The sequence below is a fragment of the Struthio camelus genome, chromosome 2, assembly GCF_040807025.1.
Source record: "Struthio camelus isolate bStrCam1 chromosome 2, bStrCam1.hap1, whole genome shotgun sequence".
In the NCBI taxonomy this organism is placed as follows: Eukaryota; Metazoa; Chordata; class Aves; order Struthioniformes; family Struthionidae; genus Struthio; species Struthio camelus.
Window position 1 is genome coordinate 141,092,611 of NC_090943.1, and position 27,280 is coordinate 141,119,890.

The 27,280-nt window shown below is 43.2% G+C and overlaps 3 protein-coding genes and 1 long non-coding RNA gene across 9 annotated transcripts in view; 2 read left to right on the forward strand and 2 right to left on the reverse strand.

Moving 5' to 3' along the window:
- Positions 1-13,046, forward strand: part of PRKDC (protein kinase, DNA-activated, catalytic subunit) — an 86,456-nt gene extending 73,410 nt beyond the window's left edge. For both annotated transcript variants that reach the window (XM_068932753.1, XM_068932754.1), the window contains 12 exons: positions 614-701; positions 1,409-1,552; positions 5,318-5,522; positions 6,027-6,094; positions 6,359-6,579; positions 6,828-6,920; positions 8,641-8,730; positions 10,017-10,088; positions 10,174-10,375; positions 10,763-10,951; positions 11,536-11,675; positions 12,708-13,046. In XM_068932753.1, coding sequence (XP_068788854.1) covers positions 614-701; positions 1,409-1,552; positions 5,318-5,522; positions 6,027-6,094; positions 6,359-6,579; positions 6,828-6,920; positions 8,641-8,730; positions 10,017-10,088; positions 10,174-10,375; positions 10,763-10,951; positions 11,536-11,675; positions 12,708-12,912 — 1,717 coding nt within the window. In that variant the 3' untranslated portion in view covers positions 12,913-13,046. The remainder of the gene's footprint in view (positions 1-613; positions 702-1,408; positions 1,553-5,317; positions 5,523-6,026; positions 6,095-6,358; positions 6,580-6,827; positions 6,921-8,640; positions 8,731-10,016; positions 10,089-10,173; positions 10,376-10,762; positions 10,952-11,535; positions 11,676-12,707) is intronic.
- On the reverse strand, positions 612-19,095 carry LOC104149462 (uncharacterized). Of its 2 annotated transcripts, XR_011139233.1 has the most exons (4): positions 18,961-19,095; positions 18,314-18,367; positions 3,981-4,047; positions 612-626 (listed from the first exon to the last, which is right to left on the reverse strand). It is a non-coding gene; the product is annotated as an uncharacterized lncRNA (long non-coding RNA). The 2 variants fall into 2 exon arrangements; XR_011139232.1 differs by lacking the exons at positions 612-626; positions 3,981-4,047 and adding an exon at positions 6,441-6,522.
- A 986-nt stretch (positions 19,096-20,081) lies between these two features.
- On the forward strand, positions 20,082-21,535 carry CEBPD (CCAAT enhancer binding protein delta). The gene has a single exon (XM_068932762.1). The coding sequence runs from the start codon at positions 20,362-20,364 to the stop codon at positions 21,397-21,399; it is 1,038 nt and encodes a 345-aa protein (XP_068788863.1). The 5' UTR covers positions 20,082-20,361; the 3' UTR covers positions 21,400-21,535.
- A 1,978-nt stretch (positions 21,536-23,513) lies between these two features.
- SPIDR (scaffold protein involved in DNA repair) overlaps positions 23,514-27,280 on the reverse strand; it is a 212,745-nt gene continuing 208,978 nt past the window's right edge. For all 4 annotated transcript variants that reach the window (XM_068932758.1, XM_068932757.1, XM_068932756.1 and 1 more), the window contains 2 exons: positions 26,788-26,841; positions 23,514-24,047 (listed from right to left, as the gene is read on the reverse strand). In XM_068932758.1, the coding sequence (XP_068788859.1) occupies positions 23,919-24,047; positions 26,788-26,841 (183 nt within the window). In that variant the 3' untranslated portion in view covers positions 23,514-23,918. The remainder of the gene's footprint in view (positions 24,048-26,787; positions 26,842-27,280) is intronic.

Here is a 27,280-nt window from a genome sequence, read left to right on the forward strand (position 1 = left end):
GTAATGTATATTTAGACTCTTCACAGTAGTTAGAATCAGTACCCATCAGAGATGAAGAGGAAGCTTGGACGTTTAGGATTTTTCTAATACTAAGAGAGAGCAGAGATGTTTAAGTATAATAGATGCTGCCTTCAGATATGAGGACCAGTGAAATGGATATCATGTGTGCTATCACACAGTGCTGTGGGACTATTAATATAATTTTAGGCGTCCCTTTGCCTTTTTTCCAATACATTTGCTGTATTTCTTAGATTGAAAGAAAAAAGTAAAGGTTTGTACTTCACAAACTTCATCACCCTTGAAGAACTGACGTGGTAATATCACATTTAGTCTCGTTAATGTCCATTACTGTTCCCCACCAAGCTGCTATTTTCATAGTGGGGCACTTAATTACCGAAAAAAATGGAAATGGCACAGAGAGGACAGCTAATGCTTTTAACAGCCCTGTGACCTGAGAGAAAATTCTGACCTGGTCCTCCTATCCATTAGCTCCCCAAAATTATTTAATCAAATGCTCTTGAATATAGCAGAGGATCTGGGTCCTTGCTTACCTGCAGATGAAGTGGTGATGGTAGTTCCTTGTTGCCTTGTGATGCATTTTTTTCTTTCACAGGATCAAGAAAAAGCTAGACAGAGGAGGAGTAGTTCAAGATTTTGTTCACTCCCTGGAACAGCTCTCTAATCCCATGATGCTTTTTAAGGTAAAGTGGATTTTTCCCCCTTCCCTTTCCTTCCCTATCGTGTGTATTTACAAAAGAAAGTGCTGGGCAGAGCCAGCCAGCGTTACGCTGATACCGCAGCCACGGGAAGCATTTCAGCCCAAAATCTGTAGAAAACAACGTCAGGGTGCTCTCAACGGCTTTCACTCATTTCACTCGCTCATTTTTACCCCTTGGAGCAATTGGCTATTTTGCACCAGCCCTTTTAGCTTTCTCCTTCAAGGTCTCTGCCCTGTCCCTTGGTCAGTCTGTCTTCATTAATTATTCTGAAACTGTTATAGAATTATGGTTTGTGGCCATCTCCGAAATTTTTCTGTCTGCTTGTGTTCTTATGCCTTTTTCCCATGCCCTACTCGGTTTCTCTGTTAAGATTTTTGAACCCATTGTCCAAAGGATTCGCTTGTTTTGTGCGCAGCGTTGCTCCTAGTCCAACGGGGCCTTTCTTAATTTGCAATAGACGCTATCCTAATGAACATAATTATGCTAGTAAAATCAAAATGTTTTATTTAAAGACAGAATGAAAGGAAAATGCTCATAGCCTTTTGGTTGCTCTAGAATAATTCAGAAGACGCTTCAATTGGCTATTAGTAAAAACAGTAAACCGAATGCAATCTGCGCAGATTACCAAAGGGGTGAGGGTCAGTAAACTGTTTTTCTCAGTACCCATCTGTTTCCCTCTGTGTCTGCAGGATTGGACTGAGGATGTAAGAAATGAGTTGGTAAAAACTCAGAGGAATAAAAATAAACTTCAGGATATGTATGAAAGAATGTATAGGAATTTGGGAAATTTAGAAGCTCCTGGCCTTGGATTGCTGAGAAGAAGATTTATTCAGGTATGTGATAATTGAGTACCATTTGCAATGTATGCTTTTCTAGAAGGCGCTAGAAAATCATGGACCAGATCACAGCTTGACAGGTGCTGCAGGACTTGATTAAACAAGAGATCAAGTTAGGCCTCCAGGACTGGGATTTCCTTGCTAAAAGTTACAAAATTGTTACATTTCAGCTTCTATTTCTGACTGCCGCCCTGTGGACCTGAATGGTCCCACGTACGCAGCTGCTAGCTCCCCTTTCCTGTGCACTGTCAGATTCTCAGACAGACACAGGCCCGGGCCCTGTGAACCTGTACAGAAATCTGGCTTTGTTTTTATCCTGGTGCCAAGTACAATGTATCAGCCCTTCAGGGTGTTCTGCTGTTTTCTGATAGCAAACTTGCTGCTGATCCTAAGTTATTTAAGATATTCAGAAAAGTGGCAACTATGAAGAACTACAGAAAGGACTTCACAAAACTGAGAGAGTTCTAAAATAGTGAAAGTGAAGGAAAATGAAGTAGTGTACATGGCCAAAAAAGATCCTAATTTCACATAAAATTGTTTGAGTCTGAGCTTACTGTAACAGTTCAAGAACAAGATATTGGCTTCTGATTGCTCTGTGAAAAAATTAGCTGTGAATACTCAATAGCAATCAAGAAAGCAAAGCAACTGTTTTTATTAAATCCATGTTTTGTTCTCTCTTCTTATACATGGATATAGCAACCTTTCCTGGTCCTTGCCTCTTGAACACTGTGTAGTCCTAGTCTGCACTTCTCAACAAGAATATAATGGAGCTAGAAAAGGTTCACAGTGGCAAGAATAATTCCTCTGTACAAGGAACAAATTTAGGATCCTTCTAGTAGGAATAGATATCACGATGACAGATATAATAAAGCTCTTAACATCAGGAGTGCAAAGCAGGGAGTGCATACCCTATGGAAGTTTATCTTTTCAAATGCGTGAAGCACAGAGTCGCAAAGGACACTGATAAACGGCAGGTTCAAAACAAACAAGGAGGAAGTGGTTCTTCATATGCTGCACAGTTAAGCTTTGAACTCTTTCTCCAGAGTATTGCGGATGCTAGAAGCTTTCATAGGTTTGAATGGCAACTGTGGGGAAAATGCTTTGAGACCTTTGAAAACAAATGCACTGCTTCTAGGTCCAGATATCCCTGAGTTGCAAATTGCTGCAGGCCAGCAGAGCAGTACTTCTGTAGAAGTGTGGCTGTACGCTTGTCCCTTATGTTCATAGCACTGTGGCCTGGGCTAGGTGGACCCAAGTCTCTCCCATATGGCCATTCTTGTGTTGCATTAGCATTAGATAAACTTGTCCGAGTATCTCAAGAATTCCTGCCCTGTTCTTTCAGGTCTTGGTGGGGCAGAGAAGCAGAGGATGGCAAGAACCGGGGCTGGAGGGAGGGGAGAGGTGGTAGGGCAGCAGAAAGGGCAGTTAGGCGTTTATTGGCATATTAACCCTTCACGTGCCTTGCTGCATGGTAAGCTGGGGCTCTGATGAGAAACTTAAAACTGAGAATAAGAATTTGCAGAATGTGCCACAGTTGGGATGAGGGGTGGAAGGAGAGGGGGCCAGCTGTAGGGTGAGCCATTCAGGATACAGCCACCACAGCAAGGAAACCTAGCTGGCGTGGGGACAAAGGCAGTCTACTTTTGGGTGCTGGGACTGTTTGTGTGCACCTGGATCCACTTAAACAAGCAAAATCCGTAGGTCTCCAGTAAACTGCAATGTGTGCAGCAGCAGAGGATACTTGTTATCAGCAGAATGGGGAAAGAAGGGTGAGGGAGATGGTGGAAGAGGGGGGAGCAGGGTTATTTCCCCTCTATTGGACGGAAGAGGGAGATGAGTATTCCTTTTACGTGCTAACCGCTGCAGGAGAAGGTGGTCAGGATTATGGTGCACAGACTCTGATTTCTTTGCCTTCATGAGGTAATAGTAATGGAGTGTGTAGTAAGGCAGTAAGGATAGCGTGTAGTAAGGATAACTGCACAATTTCTGGTGTCCTTACTAGAAGAAAAGTTCAGTTTCTTCGTTGACTCATAAAATTGCCTTAATATGAAGAGTAATTCAGTTATATAATCTTTATAGCTTTTATTTATATAGTAGCATGTGTAAGTCTTACATATATTTTGAACATGAAATTCTAGTAATGCATAACTTAAACACTGTTGATGGGTTATATTCATTCAAATACGGTATTCAAGTTGTTATATATTTGTTGCCTTGAATTTTAAAGGAAGCCAAAGAACTGAACAGAGAAAACAACTGGATGATCACCTGGAGTCATATTTAAAGTGATAAAGATGTTGACTGTAGCAGTCTCTTCTTCAGAAAGATAATATTTTCTGTATCTTTATTTACTTCCGTTAAATGGCTGTGTCCTTCATAGCTTGGGGGAAAAATGATCAGGCACTGAAAAAGCAAGAGAGCTTACCTATCTTTTCCAAGCTGTTAATTCCAGTGAGAGCCGAGAGGGACCAGGAGATGTGCTTTTTGTAGAACTTTGAGTGTGAACAGGAAAAATCAATTCAGTTAACTACTAATATAGATAAGACTGCCTTTGTTTATTAGATAGGTCAATATCAAAATGCCTTTGCAGTTTTCCTTTGTCAGCATATTAAAAATACTTGTAAAATACAGTTTTATACATTTTTACATCCAAAATTATCTCAATGCAAATCAAGAATAATAAATCTGATAGCAAACAAAACATTGAAGTTAGCATTTTCTAATACTGATGCAAAAATTGAAATGAATATAGTAAGCTATATAACATTAAATATACATGTAATAGACCTTTTTGTTAGCAAAAAGAACCAACATTAGCTAGGCTGTAGTTGCTTACTATATAGCATGGTTACTGCTAGTTAAAAGAAACAACACCAAAAACCACACCTTCCATAAAGCAGAGTATGCAAAATTTTAGGGAGGAAAAAAGGTTAATTAACTTATCCTGATATACTTATTTAACCATTGGTAAATTAAATAGTTGAGGGTTTTTCTTTTGTGTTATTGGGCTATCCATGATGTAGCATATACACGCCAAGAGTCAGAAGAGCCACTGAAATGGCTGCAGCAATTTGGAAGTGTGATAACATGTAAAGATCGGGGCATCAATTACAGATCCTAGTAATAATCCTACATTTAGCTTCATGATGGAATTTGTATTTATTTAATAGGTACAAATACTAATATTTCACTAGCTGTCCTGATATTTTTGTAAGGGGATGAGGAACCTTCTTTAAGTTTAATAAGCAGCATTATTGATATGCTCATCCAGAGTCCAGCTGCAGCTAGAGGAGGAGCTTCTCTTTTTAATATGACAAAAATGTTTCTGATCTAATTCTACAGTATAAGAAAATCTTTGATATCATTTGGATTGGTAAAATGTAGATATTTCTGTTGATACTAGTTGGTGGTTCAACCAAACAGACAATGAAAAGGTTCTGACAGACTAGAAATAATGGAGAAAAAAAAGAACTGGACTGGAAGGAAGACTGAGATATCTTAGGCGGACAGATGAAACTTATATATAAATAGGAACCTGAAAGCCAGAGCAATAGCAGTATCCTACGTCATGCTAGTACATAAACCTATTAATTTGCCTTCTATAGACGTTTGTAATTGCATGTTTCTACATAGCGCTCCTAAGTATTAACGTGCCTAAAACATTGTCTGTTTTGAATGGAAACTCTCTGGAGCAAGTACTATTTTAATGTTCTTGGGGAGAATACTGTGTTAACAAGATTCTTTTCTCTAAATGAACTTCAGGCTTTTGGGAAGGACTTTGACCATCAATTTGGAAAACGTGGTTCAAAACTGCTGAATATGAAGGCTAGTGATTTTGATGCGATTACAAGTGCCCTCCTCTCAAAAATGACCAAAAGCCATAAAGAACCTGGAAACCTGAAAGAATGTTCACCATGGATGAGTGAATTCAAAGCTGAGTTCTTGAGGAACGAAATAGAGGTTCCTGGTAAGTTTCCTTTCAGTGTTGACAGTCATCTGTGTTTTACAAGAAGGTTGCTGTTCTTCTCATGTTGGCTTTATGGCCCTTCATTTTGACCTTACACAGAAGTAGATTTCATCTGAAATACCTGTATTTATTCATCATCTCTTAAATCTATTCTTGAGCTGTATTCCTGATGTGATTTTAAAAATTGCATCTCTTAAAAATATTAAGTTTTTAGGGGAAATGCTTCATTTCAGGAAATCTGATCAACAAGGGTGTATCCTCTGAAACCATGAAAAGCTGCAAATCTAAGAGCTTACGAAAGAAAGAACATTAGTAATTCAAAGATAAAATCATACGATATGTATGATGTGTTCTCCTGTATTTTTAAATATTTTCTTCTGAGTTACCATTCTACCAATTTGACAAAATATTTGGAAGAATGTTCTGTTATTGAATAAACTTTAAAAAAAAGACATATTTAAAATCAGACTCTCTAACTTTTGTTTTTTTTCTCCGCCACTTCAGGTCAATATGATGGTAAAGGGAAACCACTGCCAGAATACCACGTGAGAATATCTGGATTTGATGAACGGGTATACTTATAAGTTTGAGTCAAAAACCTGTTTGGTATAAATTTGTGTCCACATACTGTTTGGAGAATTTGACAGTAGAAGAGTCGTTGCCAGGCTTGCATCCTGGGGCACACAAAGGAGTTTCTGTGAAACCGCTTTTTTTTCCTAGCGGTAACTGAACAATGTGATTATGCCATGTAGGAATACCAAACATGCTTAGTTTCAGTGATGATTCCATAACACAAATTTTTGACAAAAATATTTTGCTTGTTCCTGTCTTCCAAGATAAAAGTAATGGAATCCATGAGGAAACCAAAACGTATAACAATCCGCGGCAGTGATGAGCAGGAGTATCCTTTTCTCGTCAAAGGTGGTGAAGACCTGAGGCAAGACCAACGCATTGAACAGCTTTTTGATGTAATGAACATTATTCTTTCCCAAGATGCTGCCTGTAGCCAGAGGAATATGCAGTTAAAAACTTACCAGGTCATACCCATGACAACAAGGTAGGAATTTATCTTGAGGGACAGAAATTCTTATTTCAACATTTATTATTGTTGGAAAGTGAGATTTCTGAGAGTGTTCTAGCACTCTGGCTTAATATATATATATATACTTTTTTCTGAGTGTATCTAAATTGGTAGCTTTAAACTTTCTTGTAGCAGGTACCAGAAGATATTGCTCCTATTTGCATTGCTCTTCTGCAGTTCACCGCTGAGCTCCTTGTTCACGTCTCTGATTTCTTTTGTTCCAGGCTGGGACTCATCAAGTGGCTGGAAAATACCTGTACTTTAAAAGAATTCCTTAAAAATAGCATGTCTGAAGAGGAAGACTTTAACTATAGCAGGTGGTGCTTGGTTTACCTGTCTGCTGTAATAGAGACCACGACTATTGGGTTTCTCATGATACTGATGATCTTGTGGCAGCATTTTTTTTTTTTTTTGTAATGAAAGAAAAGTACCAAAGTGCAGGGAGGCACTTTGTACTTCCTGACCCAAATTAGTAATTGGCAACTGTTTGTTTAATGAGTACCATTGTACCTGTAATATCCTCCACCCAGCTTGTTTGAACAAGAGGCTTATAATCATGTGTGACGTCATTATCATCACCATTTCCTTATCAGCAGATCGATTTTACAAGCAAAGGATTTTGATCTCGATTTGATCAGGCAGGAAATGGACGTAGGTCAGTGAGAGGGGGACAGAAGGGGAGGGGAGCAGAGGCAGAGCTATTTAGTTACTCTATGTTCAGCAGTGAGTCATGACCGAGGAAACTTGCAGCAGATGCACAGAATACATCTCTAGAAGAATACTGTCTTTGACTTTGTGCAAAGGCTGGATTTGAATAAATTAACTTTCTATCTCTTGATCATTTGTAATTGAGGGATGAATATCTGTAAAATTGATTAAGCCTAATGTTTCAGCTTATTTGCATCCTGGAATTGAGAAATAGGGTTTCATTTACCAACTTTGTCCCTAGTATGTAACTCTGGGCTTGTCTAAGTGTTGTGGACACTTTATTTTTACTAGTTCTCTTGCTTCTAGGCCAGGCTGGAGGAAGCAAGTCGTAAAATAAAACTTACATTTGGTGAGGACAGACTTGTCCTGCAGACTTGAGGCCTTTTCTGGGACATGAACTATGCATAAAAGAGAGTGCAAAAACCTTTCAACTATGTCCAAAGAATCATTCTTTCTACAGTTATTTGATTATTGGTCAAGCAGGAACGGCTACAGTTCCTTCATTACTGATATCTAGTTCACTTTTGTGATATTACTAGACAACAATGGCATTATGTTGATTCCACTTGAATTAGTGGAAAAGTGTGAGAGGACTTACATGGAACCATTACATAAGTGGGGTGGTGCTAGTATACTTAATTTAGAAGATCGGTGTTTTTCTAAAAACAATTAATAATTTATACTATGGTATAGTTGTATATGTTGTATTGTTGTTATATAGAGCCTTCAAATATTTTCCCACACCTGCGTCAGTCAAGTCAACGTAGACGTTTTACACTGAGCTATGGTTGAATAACAGCTCTCCCAAAAAAATTCTAACAAAATTCCTACTAGCAATAGTTTGGTTGCAGTGGTAGGGAATAACCTTCTGAAGTTTTGGAATGCTTTGCTTTCTGCAAAAGTGATAGGCTACACAGTCTATAAATGATAATTAATACCTCTTAAATGGAAAGAGTGTATCTCAGGACACGCTTTGAAAAGGGGAGAAAAGAGTGCTTTACTATCTCTCTTCTCAAGACAGCTTTTAATTCTCACAGTACCTTTTAGAAATTAATATCTTTGAGACATCTGATCCTCTTTCAGGTATGACTGAAATACATTCAAGAGTTGAGGGGAAGGAGATAGGTGGCTGGATGAGCACATGCATTGACACATAAATTTCACTTCCATTGCAAGCTAGGCTAAAATTAATATTGGCTGTAGCTTTTTCACACCTTCTGTGTATAAAATTCTCATGGGTCATAGCAGCGCACACTCAACCTGCAGATATTTGAGGACAGAGTGGTAAGATAATACAGAGAAGTCATCAGTCCTGTTCTTTGTCCCTAGCAAAAAAGGACCTCGTGCTACCTATAATGAGTGGCTGTCCAAGATGGGTGGGAAAGCACAAGGCGTCCCTCGATACCACGTTATGTACAGGTAGGTTTTAAAATAGAACTACACATAAATTACAGAAATTAGACACACACAGACTTACAGAGGTTCCAGGGAAAAATATCTGCGTTATAATATGCTGGCGAGATTTTATTTTTGCCCATTTTGCCATTTTGTCTTACTCAAGATGCTCTGCAGGAGTAGTTTAGTATTGATGAAATCCCACCAGAACGCAGGTATGCTTCCACAAGCTTCCTTATCATCTTAATATTAAGTGTCTAGAAGATGCTCCTCTTCAACTTTATTTTCTAGGTGTCTTGTTTCTGATTATGCAGCTGGGTAGGCTGCCCTGGAGCCAGAGCACCTACAAAAGTTGGACAAAGAATGTAATTGTGATTCTTGATAACTTGATAATTCTGATAACTTGAAAATATTTGATGGTTTGGGTCCCAACTTCAGAATCCTCTCCAAGGAATTTCCATACCTGCCCAGATCTAATGCTGTAGTGGTAGAAGTGAAGTTTCCAGTTGAGCATTTTTGAGGAGGTCATAATCTGCTTAAAGAAGCTTGTGGGTTTTTTGTTTTTTTTTCTTTTATTTTTTAAGGGACAATTTTTGACTTGTTCATCTGAGTGTGTCTACATTAATTTTTTTATTCAGATCAGGAATGTGTGTCACCAGTCACCCTACTTAGCTCATGCTGGTTTGCATTGCAGAGCTGTCCTTGAATGCACAACCCAGTTCCTTTCTGATGAAACTAAACTGCAAGAAGCGCACCCAGTGCATGCCAGCTGCTCATGAGCATTCGGTTCACAGGACCAGACATGGGCTGGCTAGTCCAAAGTAACCCCATGCAAAATGTGTGTGGCATGGATGTCCTCAGCACCAGCTCTTCAGTTGTGTTGCCTCCTCTTATGCTGCACTACTTTCTTGTGTAAATATAGCCTCTGCATTTTGCTGAGAGATTTAACACTGCACTTAAGTTTCTTTGCACGAAAGAGACTATCCAGGCAGAATAAACAAAACGGTATCTCTGTATTAAAACTTATCCCATCTACTTAACTTGGGGGAAACTAGACAAAACCGCATAATGTGTTGTATTAAGAAATGTCAGTCTTGGAGATAACTGCTTGGAAAAAGGGAAGGGGATTTATTTTTAATATCAAACAAAACTTTATTGCCTTTTTTTTAGTGATTTTGGGCAAACTCTGTACGGCTTGCTGTACTGTCACAAGTAAACAGCACATGCAAATGCACCCACGTACACATCTAAACTTTTAACATCCTTTGGGCAATTTCAGTAGCTGACACTATTCTTTCATTAATTCACAGAAATGCTAACCGTACAGAAACAGTGATGTCTTTCAAAAGCAGAGAAAGCAGTGTTCCAGAAGACCTGCTCCGGTAAATACACCGTTAATGACTGTATATTGTGAAGTGAATGTTGATGTTTTGCTTGTATGCAACAAGTGACTTTTGTTTTGTTAAGGAGAGCCTTCGTTAAAATGAGTACGGCTCCAGAAGCCTTCCTGTCTCTGCGGTCCCATTTTGCCAGCTCTCATGCATTGATGTGCATCAGCCACTGGATACTTGGTATTGGAGACAGACATCTGTCCAACTTCATGATTAACAAAGAGACTGGTGGCATGGTGGGAATAGATTTTGGACATGCATTTGGCTCAGCTACGCAGGTATTTCTCCTCTATGTAGTTTGTTACAGCTTTTGCATATACTATATGCAGTTAGAAGTATGTTCTCTGTAGTGAACTCTGCTTATTTGCCATCGTTCTGATGCAAAATAATCTTTACAAGTTATTTCTAGTTAATAGAATAGAATCTCTGTTTCCCGATATTCTCAGGAAAGCGGGGAGCTATAGAACTTCTTATTGAAGGGACAGGGAATAAAAATGGTCCTGTTCTATTGAGTGCCACATTATTTTGAGTTAAGTAACAAACAGAGTTTCAAAATTGTAAAGAATTATTATTTTCTCTAATCCTTCTGTTCCACAGTTTCTTAATTCTTGGGGGTTTTGTTTTTTGGTTTTTGTGTTTTTTCCACGGACTTTCCTCTTGTTTAGTTTTTGCCTGTGCCAGAGTTGATGCCTTTTCGTCTGACTCGCCAGTTTGTTAATCTGATGATGCCAGTGAAAGAGTGGGGTCTCATTTACAGCGTGATGGTACATGCCCTGAGAGCTTATCGTGCAGATCCAGATCTCCTCATCAGCACAATGGATGTATTTGTAAAAGAACCTTCTTTAGACTGGAAGGTGGGTACTTTCCTTTTCCCTTTTTGTTCATGTAAAAAATCCTTATACTGCAATAAGGATAAAACTGATCAAAAATGAAGTATTTTGTGATGCTGCCTTAGTGCTGCTTTCATCTTTGCTTGTTTTATTGAGTTCCGAGTGAAAATGGGCTTAAAGCGCTAGAATTCTATAATCATGATGAGGGTTGAAGAATAGTAGCACGTGTCTGTTATTAGTGTACTGCTCTTTACGTCCACGATAATCCTAAAAATGTGGATATATTTTGATCATAATATATCATTTATGACAGCAACATAAATATTTTCAACTTTTTGCATTGAGCTGCTAAAATTTACATAACAACACTGTACACTTCAAACTAATAATTAGAGAGAAAAAAATCTAAAACTAGTTGTGCCTAAGTAACCGTAAATTAAATTTGAAGTCACAGGCAGGATTAGGTATCAACTCACTAGTTTGTCCTCCATTGCATCTGCAGTTAAGAGTTCTTGGCTTGACTTGCTATGATTGTGTTTAAAGGGGTTTTTTTTTTTTTTTTAAGTCTATGATTTATGATAAATAGGGCAAAATTGTTTTCTCCTTAGAACTTTGAACAGAGGCAGCTGAAAAAAGGAGGTACATGGATTCAGGAAATAAACACATCTGAAGTAAACTGGTACCCTTTGCAAAAAGTCAGCTATGTCAAAAGAAAGCTTACAGGTTGCAATCCAGGAAGAATCACTTGGTAAGATACTCTCCTTTTACTTAAAACTCCTCCACTATGAACTTTTGCTGCCTCTTGTGTCAGATTTTGCTCCCTTCAGACAGACTAGCAGCTAGGAAAGAGAAGAGGCAGGCAGGGCAGAATTGCAACAAACCTCCTCAGAGAATCATTTTGGTGCACATACAAGCTCTCTGAATCACCTTGCCAGCCAAAATACCACATATCTCCCTGTGAGTGTTCTTGCTCCAGCTCAGGACTCCTAGGCATTTTTACGCTTCCTGGCAACCCACATATCCCCACCCTGTAAGCCTGCTTAATTTCTCACTGCTCAAACTGCTGTTCTTTATACTCTTCTACACAGCTTTTAGGCTAAGGGTAGTATTTGAAAAGATATGCCTCTGCTGGACGGTTGCTTGAAATGGAACCTGAAACAGCTGTATGGGAGACAGGGAAGTAAGCTGCTTTCCAAAAACATCAAATTCAATTCTGATGGCCTTCTGTCAGTCTAGGCAAGTCTGGCTCCAGCCAGAGTATCTTTAAAGTTCAGTTAAAGTACAATTAATCCCTTCTATCCTCTGAAAAAGATATTTTGGATTAATCAGAGAGGAAAAAAAAAAAAAAAGGAAAGAAAGCAAGGAGAAAGCAAGAAAATAAGCCTATTTTAAAACTATACAAATACTGAGAAGTGCAGGACTCCGGAGGAGTCCTTTGTGCTGTCAAGGCTGCACTGGAAAAGGCAGCACAATACACGCATATACAAATGTGCAGGGCAGGTATGGATATAAAACAGCTTGGATGTGAACTGCTGCAGCCTTTTTTTCAGTTAGAGACTCTTGTCTAAACAGAAATATTCATGGTAAATACTCACTAGTGAAGGACACCTGAAATCACCAGAGAGGGCCAGGCCTTCTAAAACTATTGAACAGCTTCCAGATGCCTTGAAAAATAAAGCTGCATGCGTGATGTTCAAGTACCCTTTCACGCTTAAGAATTCATACCTCAGATTTTTTTGTTTGTTTGAATAAGAACTTATTTTTCTGTTCTCCATTTTAGTGATGAACTACGTCTGGGCCATGAGAAGTCACCTTTTTTCAGCGATTTTGTAGCTGTGGCTCGTGGTAACGCTGCTCATAATACCAGAGCCAAAGAACCAGAGGATGGACTTTCGGAAGAGACCCAAGTGAAATGTCTCATTGATCAAGCCACAGACCCCAACATTCTGGGCAGAGCCTGGGAGGGATGGGAACCCTGGATGTGAGGATTACTTTCTAAAAGCCCGTTCCGTCAAGTGGCGCATGCTCTAACATACAGCTGTGGCTAGATCAGAATTTCAGGGCCAAAAAGAGAAAACCACTTAATTTATGCTTTTATCAACAAGGTTAACTTAATTAATATCAGAAATAAGTGTTTTATATTAAAGCTGTATTCAAACAGCAATTTGTTAATATGGCCTTGGAACAAAACAGCTGTTATGTCTTTGTATTAAAGTCATGAGAGGAATATGGTAGCTCTGCTCAAAAGAGAGAACTGGAGAGGTTAGAGCTTTAAGGGTAATTTGAAAGGCACTGAAATCATTCTGAGGAGAGCACAAATTCATACCCGCCAAACCTGCAGGCCTCCTTATAGTAAATATATGTGGGTTTTTTTTTTTTGGGGGGGGGGGGGGGGGCGGGGCAGGGCGGGGCGGGGGGAGGTTTACATGCAGAGACCTTGCAGGCAATCAACTTGCACCATTCTGCAGGCATATGTTATTTGCAATTAAAACTAAAAGATTTTCCTATCAAGAGAAAGAATGAAGCACATAGTGAAATTAAACAGAAAATGGCTTTTGGCTATAGGTAATACCTAAGGTATCTTTGGATGGTTATTTCAGTGTTGGATAATGGAAAAAGTAGCAACGAGAAGCTAATGCCAGTTTGTTCCAGCAGATTGTTTTTTTTTTTTTTAACGATTAGAGGTTTTAATCTGTTATCTCTATACTCTAGATGGTTATACTCATCATGTTATATTAATTGAAAATTACTTGTTTGGCCAAAGCTGAAAATAGGCATTTGCAATGAATACGTGAAAATAGGCGTACTGCAATAGACAGCAGGGCAGTGTGTTGTAAGCTTCCTGCCATAACTGCAGCAGAGCAGACTGTCTATTGCACTTTGGTATTTGCTTATGACAAAGTTTAGAAGCTGTCCCAGACTGGGATCTTAATCTCTGGCAGCCAGTTTTCCAGTAACCTTTGTGGCAAATAGCGCGTAGCAGGGAAAGCCAGGGGGAAAAATATTTCTCTAAAATGTTACGGCTGTTTATTACCCAGAATTCATTGTAAAAGATATTTTCCATGGATGCTTTTAATAATTATCACAAAAGCTATAATAAAAATGAGTCTTTACCCTTTCGCTGTCTGCAAGCTTTCCCTCCTGTCTCTGTGGTAATGCAAGAGTCTCGATTTTGTTTAGGGCTGCATTTACAGCTGCCTCTCTGGCACCCATTTCCAATGAATGTTTCAGCAGAAGACCAGAGGACCCTCAGTATCCTGGATGAAAGTCTGTAATAAACTTAAGATTGAGAAGATTGCAAGCTGAAGCCTAAAGAACAGGGAGGGAGCTGTTCAGTAGTGTCTTTGTTTCAAATACCCTCCAGCAACAATTACTATTTGTCATCTTCCCTCTCACTAAATATGCTCAATTGACACTCTTTATACTGGTCAAATTTGTATTGGTTATGTCAATAATCTAGTGTTATGATGAATTAAGAAATTCAGATTCTTTTATGAGATTTTATTAATTCAAAATATTGTACAGCTATATTTTTGTAGAGAAAATTCCTATCATTCCAGGTAAGACCTCATCTTTGTAAAAATAAAAAAAAAATCCTTCAGCTGCTTACCTCATTTCAAAAGTGAATTAACACTTTACTCACTCAAAACATCCAGATTTACCTATCTATGTCAGTGATAGTAAATAGAAAGGGTTTTTTTCATAAAAATGGGCAGTATGTATTTTTATATACACCTGCCTGTGTAATATGCCTGAATAAATGTATTTTCTTCATCTCTGAAATCAATAAAGAAGGTGACATTACAACTAAAGATTGGTTATGTGGAGGCAGCCTAGCTTATGAGTTGTCACACTGCAAGAAAGTTAAAGCACAATAAAAAGCTACATGAAATGGTGAGGTGACATTTAGAAATCAAGTGGCTGGTCATACGAGGTGTTAAATTGCACTTTTGGCACATACCTCAGATATTTACTGAGTACTTTGACCTGTACCATGGGGGACAAAGTTTAGGTTTATAGTTTAACAAGGCTCTTCATGTAGGACTTTTGATACTTTCAGCAACAACAGAATTTTCTGCTCCCCCAGCTCAGGCTGCTCCCCAGGCCTCGCTCCAAAACAAAACAAAGGTTCCTCAGCTCTTCAGAAGGGGCTGGAATGTGGAGTGGGACTTAAGCACAAGCACAGCCTGCTTCTTTCAGGTGAGAGAGACTGTAATGAATGCTGAGCTGTTTTCTGCCTTCCCTTCAGTCAATACTGAAAGGCTCTCAGGCCAGGTTTGAAAGCCTTTGAGATACATGAAAGCAACCGTAGCTATACTAAAAGCTTATACCATGTCTACAACACTTAAAATATTCTTTTGGGAAATCCTGTGCAAGGTTGAGAGTGGTATAGTTAAAAAGTTTATTTTTAGCCTTAAAATAAGTGCTATAATTTGAAGCCACAGCCACATCAGTGATATTAGTGATATATGTGTCAACCTCACAATTCACCAGAAAACTATGACATTAGCGGAAACACTTCTTATACAAAGTCAGTGATATTACCCTTATGGAGGAGTAAAAGACCAGACTGTCTCTGTGTAGCTAAGTCTGAAAATGATCTCCAACATATGTAAATTCCAGCTGCCATCCACTGTCCCGACTTACAGTTCTCTAAATAAAATACACAAGTTAAATGCAAAGACAAAAGTCAACCCATGAAACAGCAAGGAAAGTACTGATGCAATAATAATTTAAAAAAAAAAAATCTCAATTATTAAGTTGCTGGGGTCTGTGCTCTATGGAGTGGTTTTGTTTTGTTTCCAGAAAAGGGTACGATGATGGGTGGCTCAAAGTAAGAGACTGTTTCAGGTCTCATGATGCAAAACAAAACTCATGGACTAGCCACAAGTACAGCAGAGTATTTCCTTCTCAGAATAAATAACCAGATGCAGCTTTTATCTGGAAATTCACTACTCCCATCTAAAAAGCTACATATACCATATACTGATTATATGGTTTATCAGTATAATCAGTAGTTTTTTTCATGATAGGTTTTTCAGGTTGGTACATGGAAAAATTAATCCGTAAGTTCAGCAGCTCCAGGTGCAGTTAAACGAATCTACCATGAACTGACGTTGGCATGGTTCAAATACCCCACAGTGAGTCACAGCACAGAGTTTAAAAGAGCTAAAAAGAAAAAATATATATATCCCTTAATTTACAGACAGTTTCTTCAGCTGCTAACAGTGGTGTAGCCACAGGCCAAATTAGTACAAGGGACTGATCCAAGTGAGTATAAATAAAAAGCAAAATGCTACTAAAGCTCCAAGATGAGGGAGGGGGCATGAACCCTGGAAGAGATGGGAAGAAGTTGAAGAGAGGACACATTCAGTAGTTGCTGTGCTGGTTCAGGGGAGCCAACACCAAACTCAGAAGATGTGCTGGCCGATCCTTGGTCGGGGGGGGGGGGGGGGGCGGAGTGTTCCTCCCTCCCAAAGAAATTGCATCTCCCCACCCAGATATCCCAGTTTAAAGTCAGTCTCAAGCCACTGCAAAACATTTTTCCACAGGGTGCTCTGCATCTTCTCTCTTCTTAGATGGATGTTGTCACCACGGAGCCAGCCTTTCCCCACAAAACCAGGTGCCTTGAGGTACTTCCCCTTGATAGCATGTCCCTCCTGCAACGCAGCTCTGTCGCTGCCCTACCGCAACGGATGTAGCCAGGATTCCCCAGGGAAAGTCGGAGCTCTCACTGCCATTATCACTGCAAGCCCAGATAAGGGCACCAAGGACTCTCCAGCACAAGCACAGATTTGGTCAAGTTCCTGATCCTTCTCATGGGTTCAGAGCTGGGAACTCCAGAGTAATTTAAAGCTCTGTCCTTTCTCTCTAGAAAATTTATTATAATAAGCCCAGTGACTAGCCACTCACCTGGAAGACACAAGCTCCAGGTTTAAACTCCTCTTCACTTGATTTAGATAAATAACAACGTTTATTATAGAAAACATTTTGAAATTCGGATGTTCAAAATATTTCTTACTGCTGTTTTAAAACTCACTGAAAGCAGCACTGAATCAGTGGTTCAGATACCCAACAGGACGGGTAAGGGAGTTAAGTTCGCATCTCTTCTTCACTGTCTATGAGATTGTTTCAGCAAACAGGAACAGGTTCAGTTTCCAAGATTTCAGATGAATCTATCTCACAGAGCCAGGCTATATTTCCACCTTTAGTCAGGCACTTTGACAAGCAACAAGTATCGCTCACTCACACGTTCCTGGTTGCTTCACTGGAGATGCACTAAAACCCCACTACTTGAGGCAGCGCATGGCACAGGGAGGACCCGCACAGAAACACTGTCCTAACTCTGATCTAAACTAGACTGAGCAATAAAGACAAGAAATACAAGTTCCACGTTGCCCCCTCTCACCATTTGGCTTTGGGTGACAGCACGTGGCTACAATTTTGCCAAACTCTGAACGTGCTTCCTAGGTCTTGAAGGCAAGGTAAGCAAATTGGCACTCCATCTGTGGCCCATGCTGGGGTTTTGATATGATACAGGTGGCAGATGTTGAGGTTTACACAGGATTTTTTTTTTCCTCCATGCCCAGCAGTATACAGTTCAGTGACAGATTTTTGAGAATCTAAATGCTGCATTATGGTGCCCAAAGTGGCTGTTAGATGACTAAGCAGAGTCCTTGCTGTGAATCTGGTCTCTTTTTTGTGTTAATATGTGACTGATATCAAAGGAGATTGTTTGGGCTGGCAGAGCTCCACTCCAACATCACCGTATGACCAGTTCGCCTCTGGTGATAAGAACTTCAGTGAGCTGAAAACGTGATGCAGTTCTAAGTACAAACAATTAATTGAGATACTTTCCAAGATAAATTATAATTTTATAGCTATGACAGCTGAGAAGCATTTCCTTCCAGCAGATCAGCGGACCCTGTCACAGAGAGGGGAGGAGAACAGGTCTCAAACTGCCTTGCATTTCTAAGCACCAGCCTGTTTCATGCACCTACCTCTGTCCACTATCGGCAAAGAAAAAAAAAAAAAAAGGTCCAGGAGCACTGGGTGACAACTGCACTTACCTGACAGAAAGCTAAGCCAAAAGCAGGGTGGTACAGAGTCATGCAGCATGAATATACTGTAATGCCAGAGGACAGAAAATAACAACCTATGGAATTGGATTTTGGCATACTATTTCTCATAGCTGGGGAAAAAGGAAAAAAGTTGTTTGCACCAAAAAAAAATGCAACCACGTACTGTGTCACAAATCTTAACAGTCATGTAAATCAAGTCCCTGAACAGACCGTTCATTTAAACACAGAGTTTCTGTAGATTTAACTAACTGCAGCACTACAGTTAAAGGAAAAACAAAACCCCTACCTACATGCAAAACCTTACCTGCCCGACAGGTACAGTTGTTTCAATGTCATAAGCATTCACACCAAGAGATTTCTGCCAAAAAAAAAAAAAAAAAAGAGTATATACCAGACCTGTGCCAACAATTTAAGTTGAAATACACACTCCTTTGACAAACAGCTGCATTACTGCAATAACCCAAGTAAGGCAGCAAGCGCTGCCGCACAGGTGCGGACATACGGAGTTGCCCACCTGTAATCCCCAGCAGTCCACCCCCGATCAGCCCCACACTCTGCAGGTCGCACCTTAACACTGGTAACATCACGCAAAAAGGGTCAGCTGAAAAGTCAGCAGCTACGATAACCTTACTGAATCACAATAAATTTAGCTACGCCTTCTGAAAAAAATCTCAAGTAGACTTTTTGTAAGTTTTCGTTTCTCTCCATTCAGGCTGTGGAGTATCTGGCTACATACCTGGGCTTTCAAAACTGTTTTAGGTAACTGCAGAAGTTAATATTTCACATATTTTAAGTTAAATTATTTTCGCTTCTCTGATACTTGCTAATTTAATAGTAGTTATTTACTGCAAGTAACAAGAGACTATAGTTTTTAAGAAGACTTAGCTTTACAGAGACACTAGGGAACGTGAAGCTGCGCGGCTAAAGGCAGGTTTAAGCCCCTTTTCCTACCTGCACACGCTGCGAGGGACAGTCCAGGCCAGCTCCCTGCCGCCAGGGGATTTCCCAGCCCTACCGCTGCCGGCGCAGCGCGCTGCCGGCGCCCGAGCGGGCCGCCCCTGAGGAGGGCGCTCGGGGCACGGCCAGGCACCCCGCCGGCAGCGGCGGACAGCCGCCGGACTCACACGCCTTCGTGTCGCCATAGGGAAACGCAGCGTTTCAGGGGACCGGCGGGGAGTTTTCTTCGCGGGGGGTGGGGGGGGCCGGGCCGCCAGCGCCGGCAGCCGCTCGCCGGGGCTCTTCCAGGGCCCTTCCCGGCCCCGAGCCGCCCGGGGCCGGCGGAGCGCAGCGCCCCGCGCCGGCGGCGCCCGCACACGCCCCTTCTGCCCGCTGCGTTTCGCTTCGCAGCAGCGCGGCGGCCGCTCTCCGCCCGCCGCCCCGCCGGCAGGGGGCGGCCGGCCCGCCTGCCCGCCCGCCCGCCCGCCACGACTCGACCCGCCGCCCGCTCCCAGCGAACGCAGGCGCGAGGAGCGCCCCCCCCCCCCCCCCCCACAACTTCGCCGCCGCTTAACGGCCGTTTAACCGCCGCTGCGCGCGGCGGGCCGGCCGCTGGCGCAGCACCTGCCGGCGGGCGCGGGGCGGCGCGGCCGGACCCGGCCAGCCCAGCCCGGTGTCAGCCCGGGCCCCAGCGGCCGCCGCTCGCCCCGCGCCCCCCTCCGCGGCCGCCCCATAAACAGGAAGGTGGGACGGGAACGGCCCGTCCCGCCGGCGGCGCAGCCTGGCACGGGACGCCGCTCCGACGGGGGCGGGGAGCCAGCCGCCCCCGTCCCCTCCCCCCCTCACCCGCCCGGTCCCCCTCACTCCGCCCGGCCCCAAGAGTCACCGGGGGCCGGCGGCAGCGCGACCCCCCCCCAACCCCCGGCCAGGCTGCGGGGCGCCGGCGGGCAGCGCGGCGGCGGAGCGCTGCCCCCCGCCCCGCCTGGCCGCGCACCCCACCCGCGCCGCCGCCGCCCCCGCCCCCGGCCCGGGGTGCCAGGAACACTCGCGCCCGTCACTGGGGCAGGAGGCGGGGCCGGCGCCGTATAAGAAGGGGCCGAGCGGGCGCCTCACTCCCAGGTCCAGAGACGCGCTGCCCCGTCCCGCCTCCAGCCGCGGCTCGCTCCGCGCCCCGGCGTCGCCCGCGCCCGCAGGGCAGGCAGCACCCGGGCCGGCCCCCGGGGCCCAGCCGAGCCGAGCCGCCGGCGGGGACAGCGACAGCAGCGACAGCAGCGGCGGCGGCGGCGGCGGCTGCAGCTCGCCCCCACCTGCCCGGCGCGGAGGCTGGAGCTGCGAGCGGCGGCGCGGAGCGGCGGCTGGTGCCCGCGGCCGGCAGCCCCTTCGCCGCGCCCCCGCGGCGCCCCTGCCCGCTCGCCCATGAGCGCCGCCGCCCTGTACAGCCTGGACTCGCCGGCATGCTATAAGAGCTGGTGCCTGGAGCCCGCCAACTTCTACGACGCCAAGGTGGGCAGCGGCGGCGGCGGCGGGCTGAGCGCCGCCTGCAAGCCCGGCGCCGCCGGCCGCGCCGGCTGCAGCATGAGCGCCGAGGAGCCGGCGGGCGGCCTGGGCGGCAGCGGCACCAACCTGGCCGAGCTGAGCGCCGCCGCGCCCGCCATGTACGAGGACGAGAGCGCCATCGACTTCAGCTCCTACATTGACTCCATGTCGGCCGTGCCCAACCTGGAGCTGTGCAACGACGAGCTCTTCGCCGACCTCTTCAACAGCAACCACAAGCCCGAGCGGGGCGGGGACTACGGCGACTACCTGCCGCCGGGCGGCGGCGCCGGCCGCGACCCCGCCAAGGACCTCGGCGCTGCCATGACCACCCTGCTGGGCGCCGAGCCCCGCACCGCCTCCTCTTCCTCCTCCTCCTCCTCCTCCTCTTCCTCCTCCTCCTCCTCCTCCCGCGGCGCCCTGAAGCAGGAGCCGGACTGGAGCGACAGCGACCTCTCGTCCTCGCTGCTGCCCTCGCAGATCGCCACCTGCGCCCAGACCATCATGAACCTGAGCGGGCAGCCCACGCCGCCCACCTCCCCCGAGCCGCCGGGCAGCAGCTCGCCCTCCAGCTGCAGCACCCGCTCGCCCGCCCCCGCCGCCGCCGCCGCGCCCGGCGGGCCCCCGCCGCCCCCCGCCGGCGGCAAGGAGCGCGGCGGCAAGAAGTGCGTGGACAGGTTTAGCCCCGAGTACCGGCAGCGCCGGGAGCGCAACAACATCGCCGTGCGCAAGAGCCGCGACAAGGCCAAGCGGCGCAACCAGGAGATGCAGCAGAAGCTGCTGGAGCTGTCGGCCGAGAACGAGAAGCTGCACAAGAAGATCGAGCAGCTCACCCGGGACTTAACCAGCCTCCGGCACTTCTTCAAGCAGCTGCCCAGCGCCTCCTTCCTGCAGCCCGCCTCGGGCACCGACTGCCGGTAACCGGGGTGGGGGGGAAGCGGGACGCGAGAGACGGACTGCATGAAACCGTGGATAAATACCTCAGAGGGCCGCGCCGGGGCCGCGCCGCTCCGCGCCGCGCCGGGGGCCGCCCGCGCCGGGCCGCGGGAGGGGAAGGGCGAAGCCGCCGCGCCAGCCCGCCGGGGCGCAGCTTCTTCCTCAGCCTTGTAGCGAGAGGGGCGATGCCTGGGTCTTTCACCACGCAACTTGCGAAAAAGGAAGAAAAAAAAAAAAAGCTAAATATCTGTTGTTGGTTTTCGTGTTTTTTTCTCCCCTTAAATTATTTTTGTAATGGTAGTTTTTTGTCTCTTTTCTACGTTTTACTCGTACTGATGCAGCTATGGTACATCTGTTAAAATGATTCAAAAACCCATGTATTTTAGACAGTAGGATGAAAAAGACTGAGCATGCTCGACCTTTTATATCAATTTTTACAGCATTTCTAAGAATAAAGAAAAAAGCATTTTAAATCACTCCCGCTCTCGGTTTGCTGTATGTGTGGAAAGCGGTGGGGCAGCGGCGCTTCCCGGAGATCTGCGGCCGCGGCCAAGGCTGCGGGGAGGGAGGGGGGACGGTGCCAAACGACTCCGGAAAGGGGAAGGTAAGGAGAAGGTGGCTGCTTTAGCTGCACTACCTGATTTTTTTTTTTTTCTAAAGCTAAACAAGGGCAATGCGATAGCGAGGATAGCTCCCACGGGCAAGACTCTGGAGTTAGGAAGTTACTCCCCCCGGCCCCGGAGCTGCTGTATTGCTGCACGCAAGTGCTGAGTCAGGTATTGCCATGAAGCCAGTTGTTCCCGCAGAAGAGCAAGAGGGGCTGCTCCCGGCCGCGACTCTCCCAGAAACAGCGCAACAAGTACACCTGAACACCACAACACAATTATTTCAACTTTCAGTTGGAGAAACCTCAAAGTGGTTTCCACTGCCCTCTTTCCCCCCCCCGCCCCCGCCCAAAAAAAAAAAAACGCAGAGCCACACATAGGCTCATGAGCTCCGGGAAGTTTGAAACAGATGCAGCAGCCTCAAACTAAGTTTTTGTACACTTTCATTTCAGTCCTTTGTATAATACACTGTTGCAGTGAACAAGCTGGGCCACTTTCACTGATCGTTCTGAGTGAAAGTGAGGAATGTGAAATGCAGATCTGTGAGTGAATATATAAATAAAGTTAGTATGCTGTGGAAACTCAAGCATGTTGCCTCACAACGGTGACAGCACGTGTGGGGCACCAGCAGAAAAATGAGCGTAATACTACGAGCATCTCCAATATCTAGCACTTTTCTAGAGAGAGAAAGCTTACCGATTTCAATGAAACAAGCCCGCAAGTGTGCAGTGCAGTATCCCATATGTAGGAACAGGCTGACTTAGCTTTCTCGCTTAGAGCAAAGCGGGCCAGAAAACTTAATTTTTTTTTTTGGGGGGGGGGAGGGGAGGAGATTGAAAAGCCTGGTTATTCCTTTAGTAATTGTGAAGTACGGAACATAGTCTTTCCCTTGTCAGCTCTGGCCACAGAAGCAATTACTGTAGCAACAATTTCATTGTTCTTTTTCTGTTGGATAATCACATACTGAAGACGACACAAAGCAAGCTACTTCAGTTTCTGACCTGTTACAGTGTTAAATATTGTGGTCAATACCATTAAAAGGGTGAGAAAAATCTAGCCTTTGAATAAATTCTCAACTCTTGCATTGATTCTGAAACAATGACTATATTAGAAGATTTTGATAATGTTTATCTGATCATATGGTTATAATCCTGATCTGTAATCCGTGTCTCTATACTGTCAGAGCGAGTATAGTTACGCGGCCTACAAACCAGTTTCTTCTTAACACATAATTGAGACTGTATAATAAAACACCCTCTTTGTGGGAAGCTATAGATAACACGGTACTTCTATGTTTGGATACCAATTAGCTATAAAACATTAACCTTATATACCTTTGACACTTGAAAACATAAGCTTGTTTCAAATCTGTGCTTATAATATTTATTGCAAGATGATAACAAATACTACAATTTAGACTTAGCACATAACAATGTTTTGCAGCAGGCAATATTTCTGGAAACTTGATAAAATCGTCAGCTTAACAGATCGATGTTCATGGTCTATAGCAAAATATTTATTTCAAAAATATCAATAAAGCATTTCCCATTGACATACAGTAAAATACAGCATTACAGAAAAAAAACCCTGAAATTTTCACAACCATTCAAAATTCCAGAACAAGATGTTTTACATTCATAAACAATAAACATACCAAAAAGAAAGAACTGTATTGCTAACTTCTGAATTGATCAGAAAAAGAAGAGTTCAGAAAACTGAACAGATGATTGTTTTTATAGACTTTTCAGTGTTGGCAATAATGTGTTTTATAAATCACAGTTTTAATAAACTATCTTAATACTTATCACGCTCCCATTGTACATCATTATCTATGGCAATAGTTAACAAATAACCACAATACAAAGTCCATAGATATTACAATAGCTGACAGTGTTCAGTTCAGTTTCTTACTGCTTCCAGAAGAGCAATTTCCTCCAATCCAACACAGTTAGGGTGGCTGGTTACAGAGCGGACATAGCAGTTCAGAAACCCCACCTCCTTTCCCAGCACGCTCTTCACCTCATAACTCTGTAGTGATAAAAGCATGTTGATTAAAACAAACAGTCCTGTACATTCTGTTCTAAGCAGCATATAACTCAAAAGATACAAGGTGTAAGGTCCTCTTCCAAGAGACTATTTTTTTTTTTAAATCCTCAAAAAGAAAATTGCATTAGAACTGCTGGAAAGAACATATTCGACTAGCGAATAAATTAGATTTTCAATTAGATCTTACTCCTGTTTAAAGTGGTGCTTTCTTGCAAGGCTCTTAAAAATGAATTGGTTAAAAAAGCTACTGCAATTCTGAACTCGGTTTAGCTGCAGCACAACCATTGTAAAGCATAAATTGCTTCCTTTACAAAGTTTTCTTACACTCGCAGGTTTTACATGTGGTAGGAATGTATATACATATATATATATATATATATATATATATATATATATTTTCATGCTGAATATCATTTAGCAGATATCCATGATGTTAACTAACAGATCTACAAAAGGAAAAATTATTTCACAACGCATTTAACTCCGCCAGCTCTTTTTAACTGTGTGCTTTTTTAATGCTTTATCAAGTATTATTTATGATCATTTTAACCTCTATAGTTCCTTCTGTTTAATGATCTGATTGGCAGTTTTCCAGCGTGAGTAGTGGCGTAGTTGTAAAGACTGTATTGTGTGTGGAGAACAGGGATATAAGGGTTGGATGATCTCCCTAAGAAAGATGACAGGGCACGCCAACAGAAGGACGGTAGGACTGGCTGTTGAAACCCTACTTGAAAGGGTATCTCAGATCAGAGTTTTACATGCATTTCTTTCATCAGTGGGACTTGCCCGGGACCACCCTCTGACCATTCCCACCTCTTTATCTGTGCTGGAGGCACGGCTTTACAGATACCTGATAACCAAACCAACTGCCTGATTCAAGGTATAAACAAACAACCCAATTTTTTTCTAGATTATTTTTACCCAAGACCGGTTCTGCAATCCAATTCACAGTGCAGCTGCACAAATAGCTCTGTTGGTATAACTGAAGGGTTGCCACAGGGTAGGAACAAGTGGCCGGGGCAGTGGCTGCTAACACCAACCTCACTGCCAAAAGAAATGTCTACAAAACTACGTCCTAAAAAACTTAGCAGCATTGGCAAAAAAATACCACCTGAAGTGGTATTATTACTTGCGATTAATCTTTGTCGCCATGTGCTTTCTTTTTAAAAGCTGTTGGGAGATAAAAACACTTAAGTGGAAAAAGTTATCCTGTATTTCAAATAAATAGGAAAAAAAAGTATGTTTCTAAGGTGCCAGTCTGCTAGATATTAACATTATAACAACTGAAACAGGAGAAAGAGGTTGTTTGAATTTTAATAACGGGCAAAAGAATGATATTTTGTCAATCTTTAACAAAAACAGACTGTAAAACCTAGCCAAGTTTAACAGCCATTAAAAGAGCACACATATTTTGGATATTTCTCATATCTCTTTGCTTAAAAGAAATATACGCCCTCCAGTATAAGATAAATAATTCACAGTTTCAGAGAAACCTTCCCACTTTAAATATTATCAATAAATCACATTAAAACCATGCAGCACACAATTGCAAACTGCTGAAAGACTGTATAATACAGGGAAAACAAAATGACCCCCAACACGTCACCTAACTGAAGATGTTTAACTGGGATGATGAAATAAGAAGATGAGCTGGCCTTTGCTTCCTCCTATGTTCAAGGTGGGGGGGAAGAGATCTCCGGATCCTACCTGAACTAAATCCCTCTCTGAAGGTGCCACCTCCTTCTCCACTGACCATATGGCAGCCAATGACAGCCACGCACCTACCTGAAATGCCTCACTTACTTACTTACCTGCGATAAATCTGGGTCACTGTGCCAAATGTCAGGGTTCTTCTGATATCTCAGATTAAAGGAATAACTACTTGATGATTACGTAAACTGTACTTTAGCACATGAATTCCTGGGGCTTCTATGTGTCTCACTTATATAGATCCCAATTAAAAAAACATAACCTTGCATGCATTTTGCAAATTTAGCTACTTCTAATACCTAGAGGTAATTTATGCCCTATTAGAAAGTAGTTTTGGTTTACAGGGTTTAGAAAAGCAGTCTGGAAAGCTGGGCATCCAGGACTACATCTTCGTTGTCTTTTGGATCAGACAGAAAACGGTAGGCCAGAAAATGGAGCACAGTCCAGCACAGCCCCCGCTGTAGCTCTGAACGTCCATATGACTATTTGCAGATAGCTCTGCAGGACCCCATCTGAGCTGAAGTTGTTTACACGCCCCACCTGCCTCATCCCTCTTTTCAAAAGGAGAGCGTCAGCCTGATGCTAGTGATGCGGCAGCAGAGCATCGGTGGGGGAAGGCGCGATCGCCTGTGCTGGGAGCTACACCAACTCATTGCTCTGGAACTCACTTCAAAGCCAATCAAACCCCAGCTGGGCACAACAAAAAAAAAAATCATTTTTCCCAGTGAAATCTACAACTCCTAGTGGAGCACTGGAACAAGCTGCTTGGAAAGGCAGTAAAATCTCCACCTTTAGAGGTTTTCAAGACTGTGCTGGGCAAAGTCACGGCTGACCTGATCTTGTGGTGGCAATAGCCCAGTTGAGCAGTAGGTTGGACTAGATGGCCTCTAGGAGTCCCTTCCATTTCTATCATTCTAATATCTTCCCACTTGATTCACAACATCTCTAGTATTCTGCCTCTACACTATGTTGTGTAGTTTAAATTTCTTTCATCAACTTTAATTATACTTACCCCATCCTCAGTAGGGGAGGACATCAGTAGAGAAGAGATTGTCTGTTGTAACAGCTGCAATAAGAAAATTAACAAGAACTTATGTATGCAAAAACATTCTGTTTGCAGGTTAAAACAGTTGTGCTAAACAAACATTAATCATGTTAACATACAATGGTTCTGTTTCTCTGACCAAGAAAGCAGAAGAGAGATGACACAAAAAATGTTCAGAATGGGAGTCTAAAAATCCACATTCCTTTTAAGCTGTGGACACCAAAGTTCCCCAAGGGCTCATCCCAGCAAAGTCCTTCAGCGGGACTTGAGATGCGTTCAACATTTTGGAAGCCTCAGGGTGAACTCAATGACTGTACTATTTGAATAAGGACTGCAGAACTGGATTCTTAGTGCAACGAAGCCCAAGTCTAATATCAGATTAAATTATGGGATTCTTTTTTAAACTTTTAATTTTTCTTCTAACAAACAAACAGAGCTATTTATAAAAGTGGAGTTTACA

Coding starts and splice junctions, on each gene's coding strand:
- CEBPD (XM_068932762.1), top strand. CDS start 20,362: ATGAGCGCCGCCGCCCTGTACAGCCTGGACTCGCCGGCATGCTATAAG.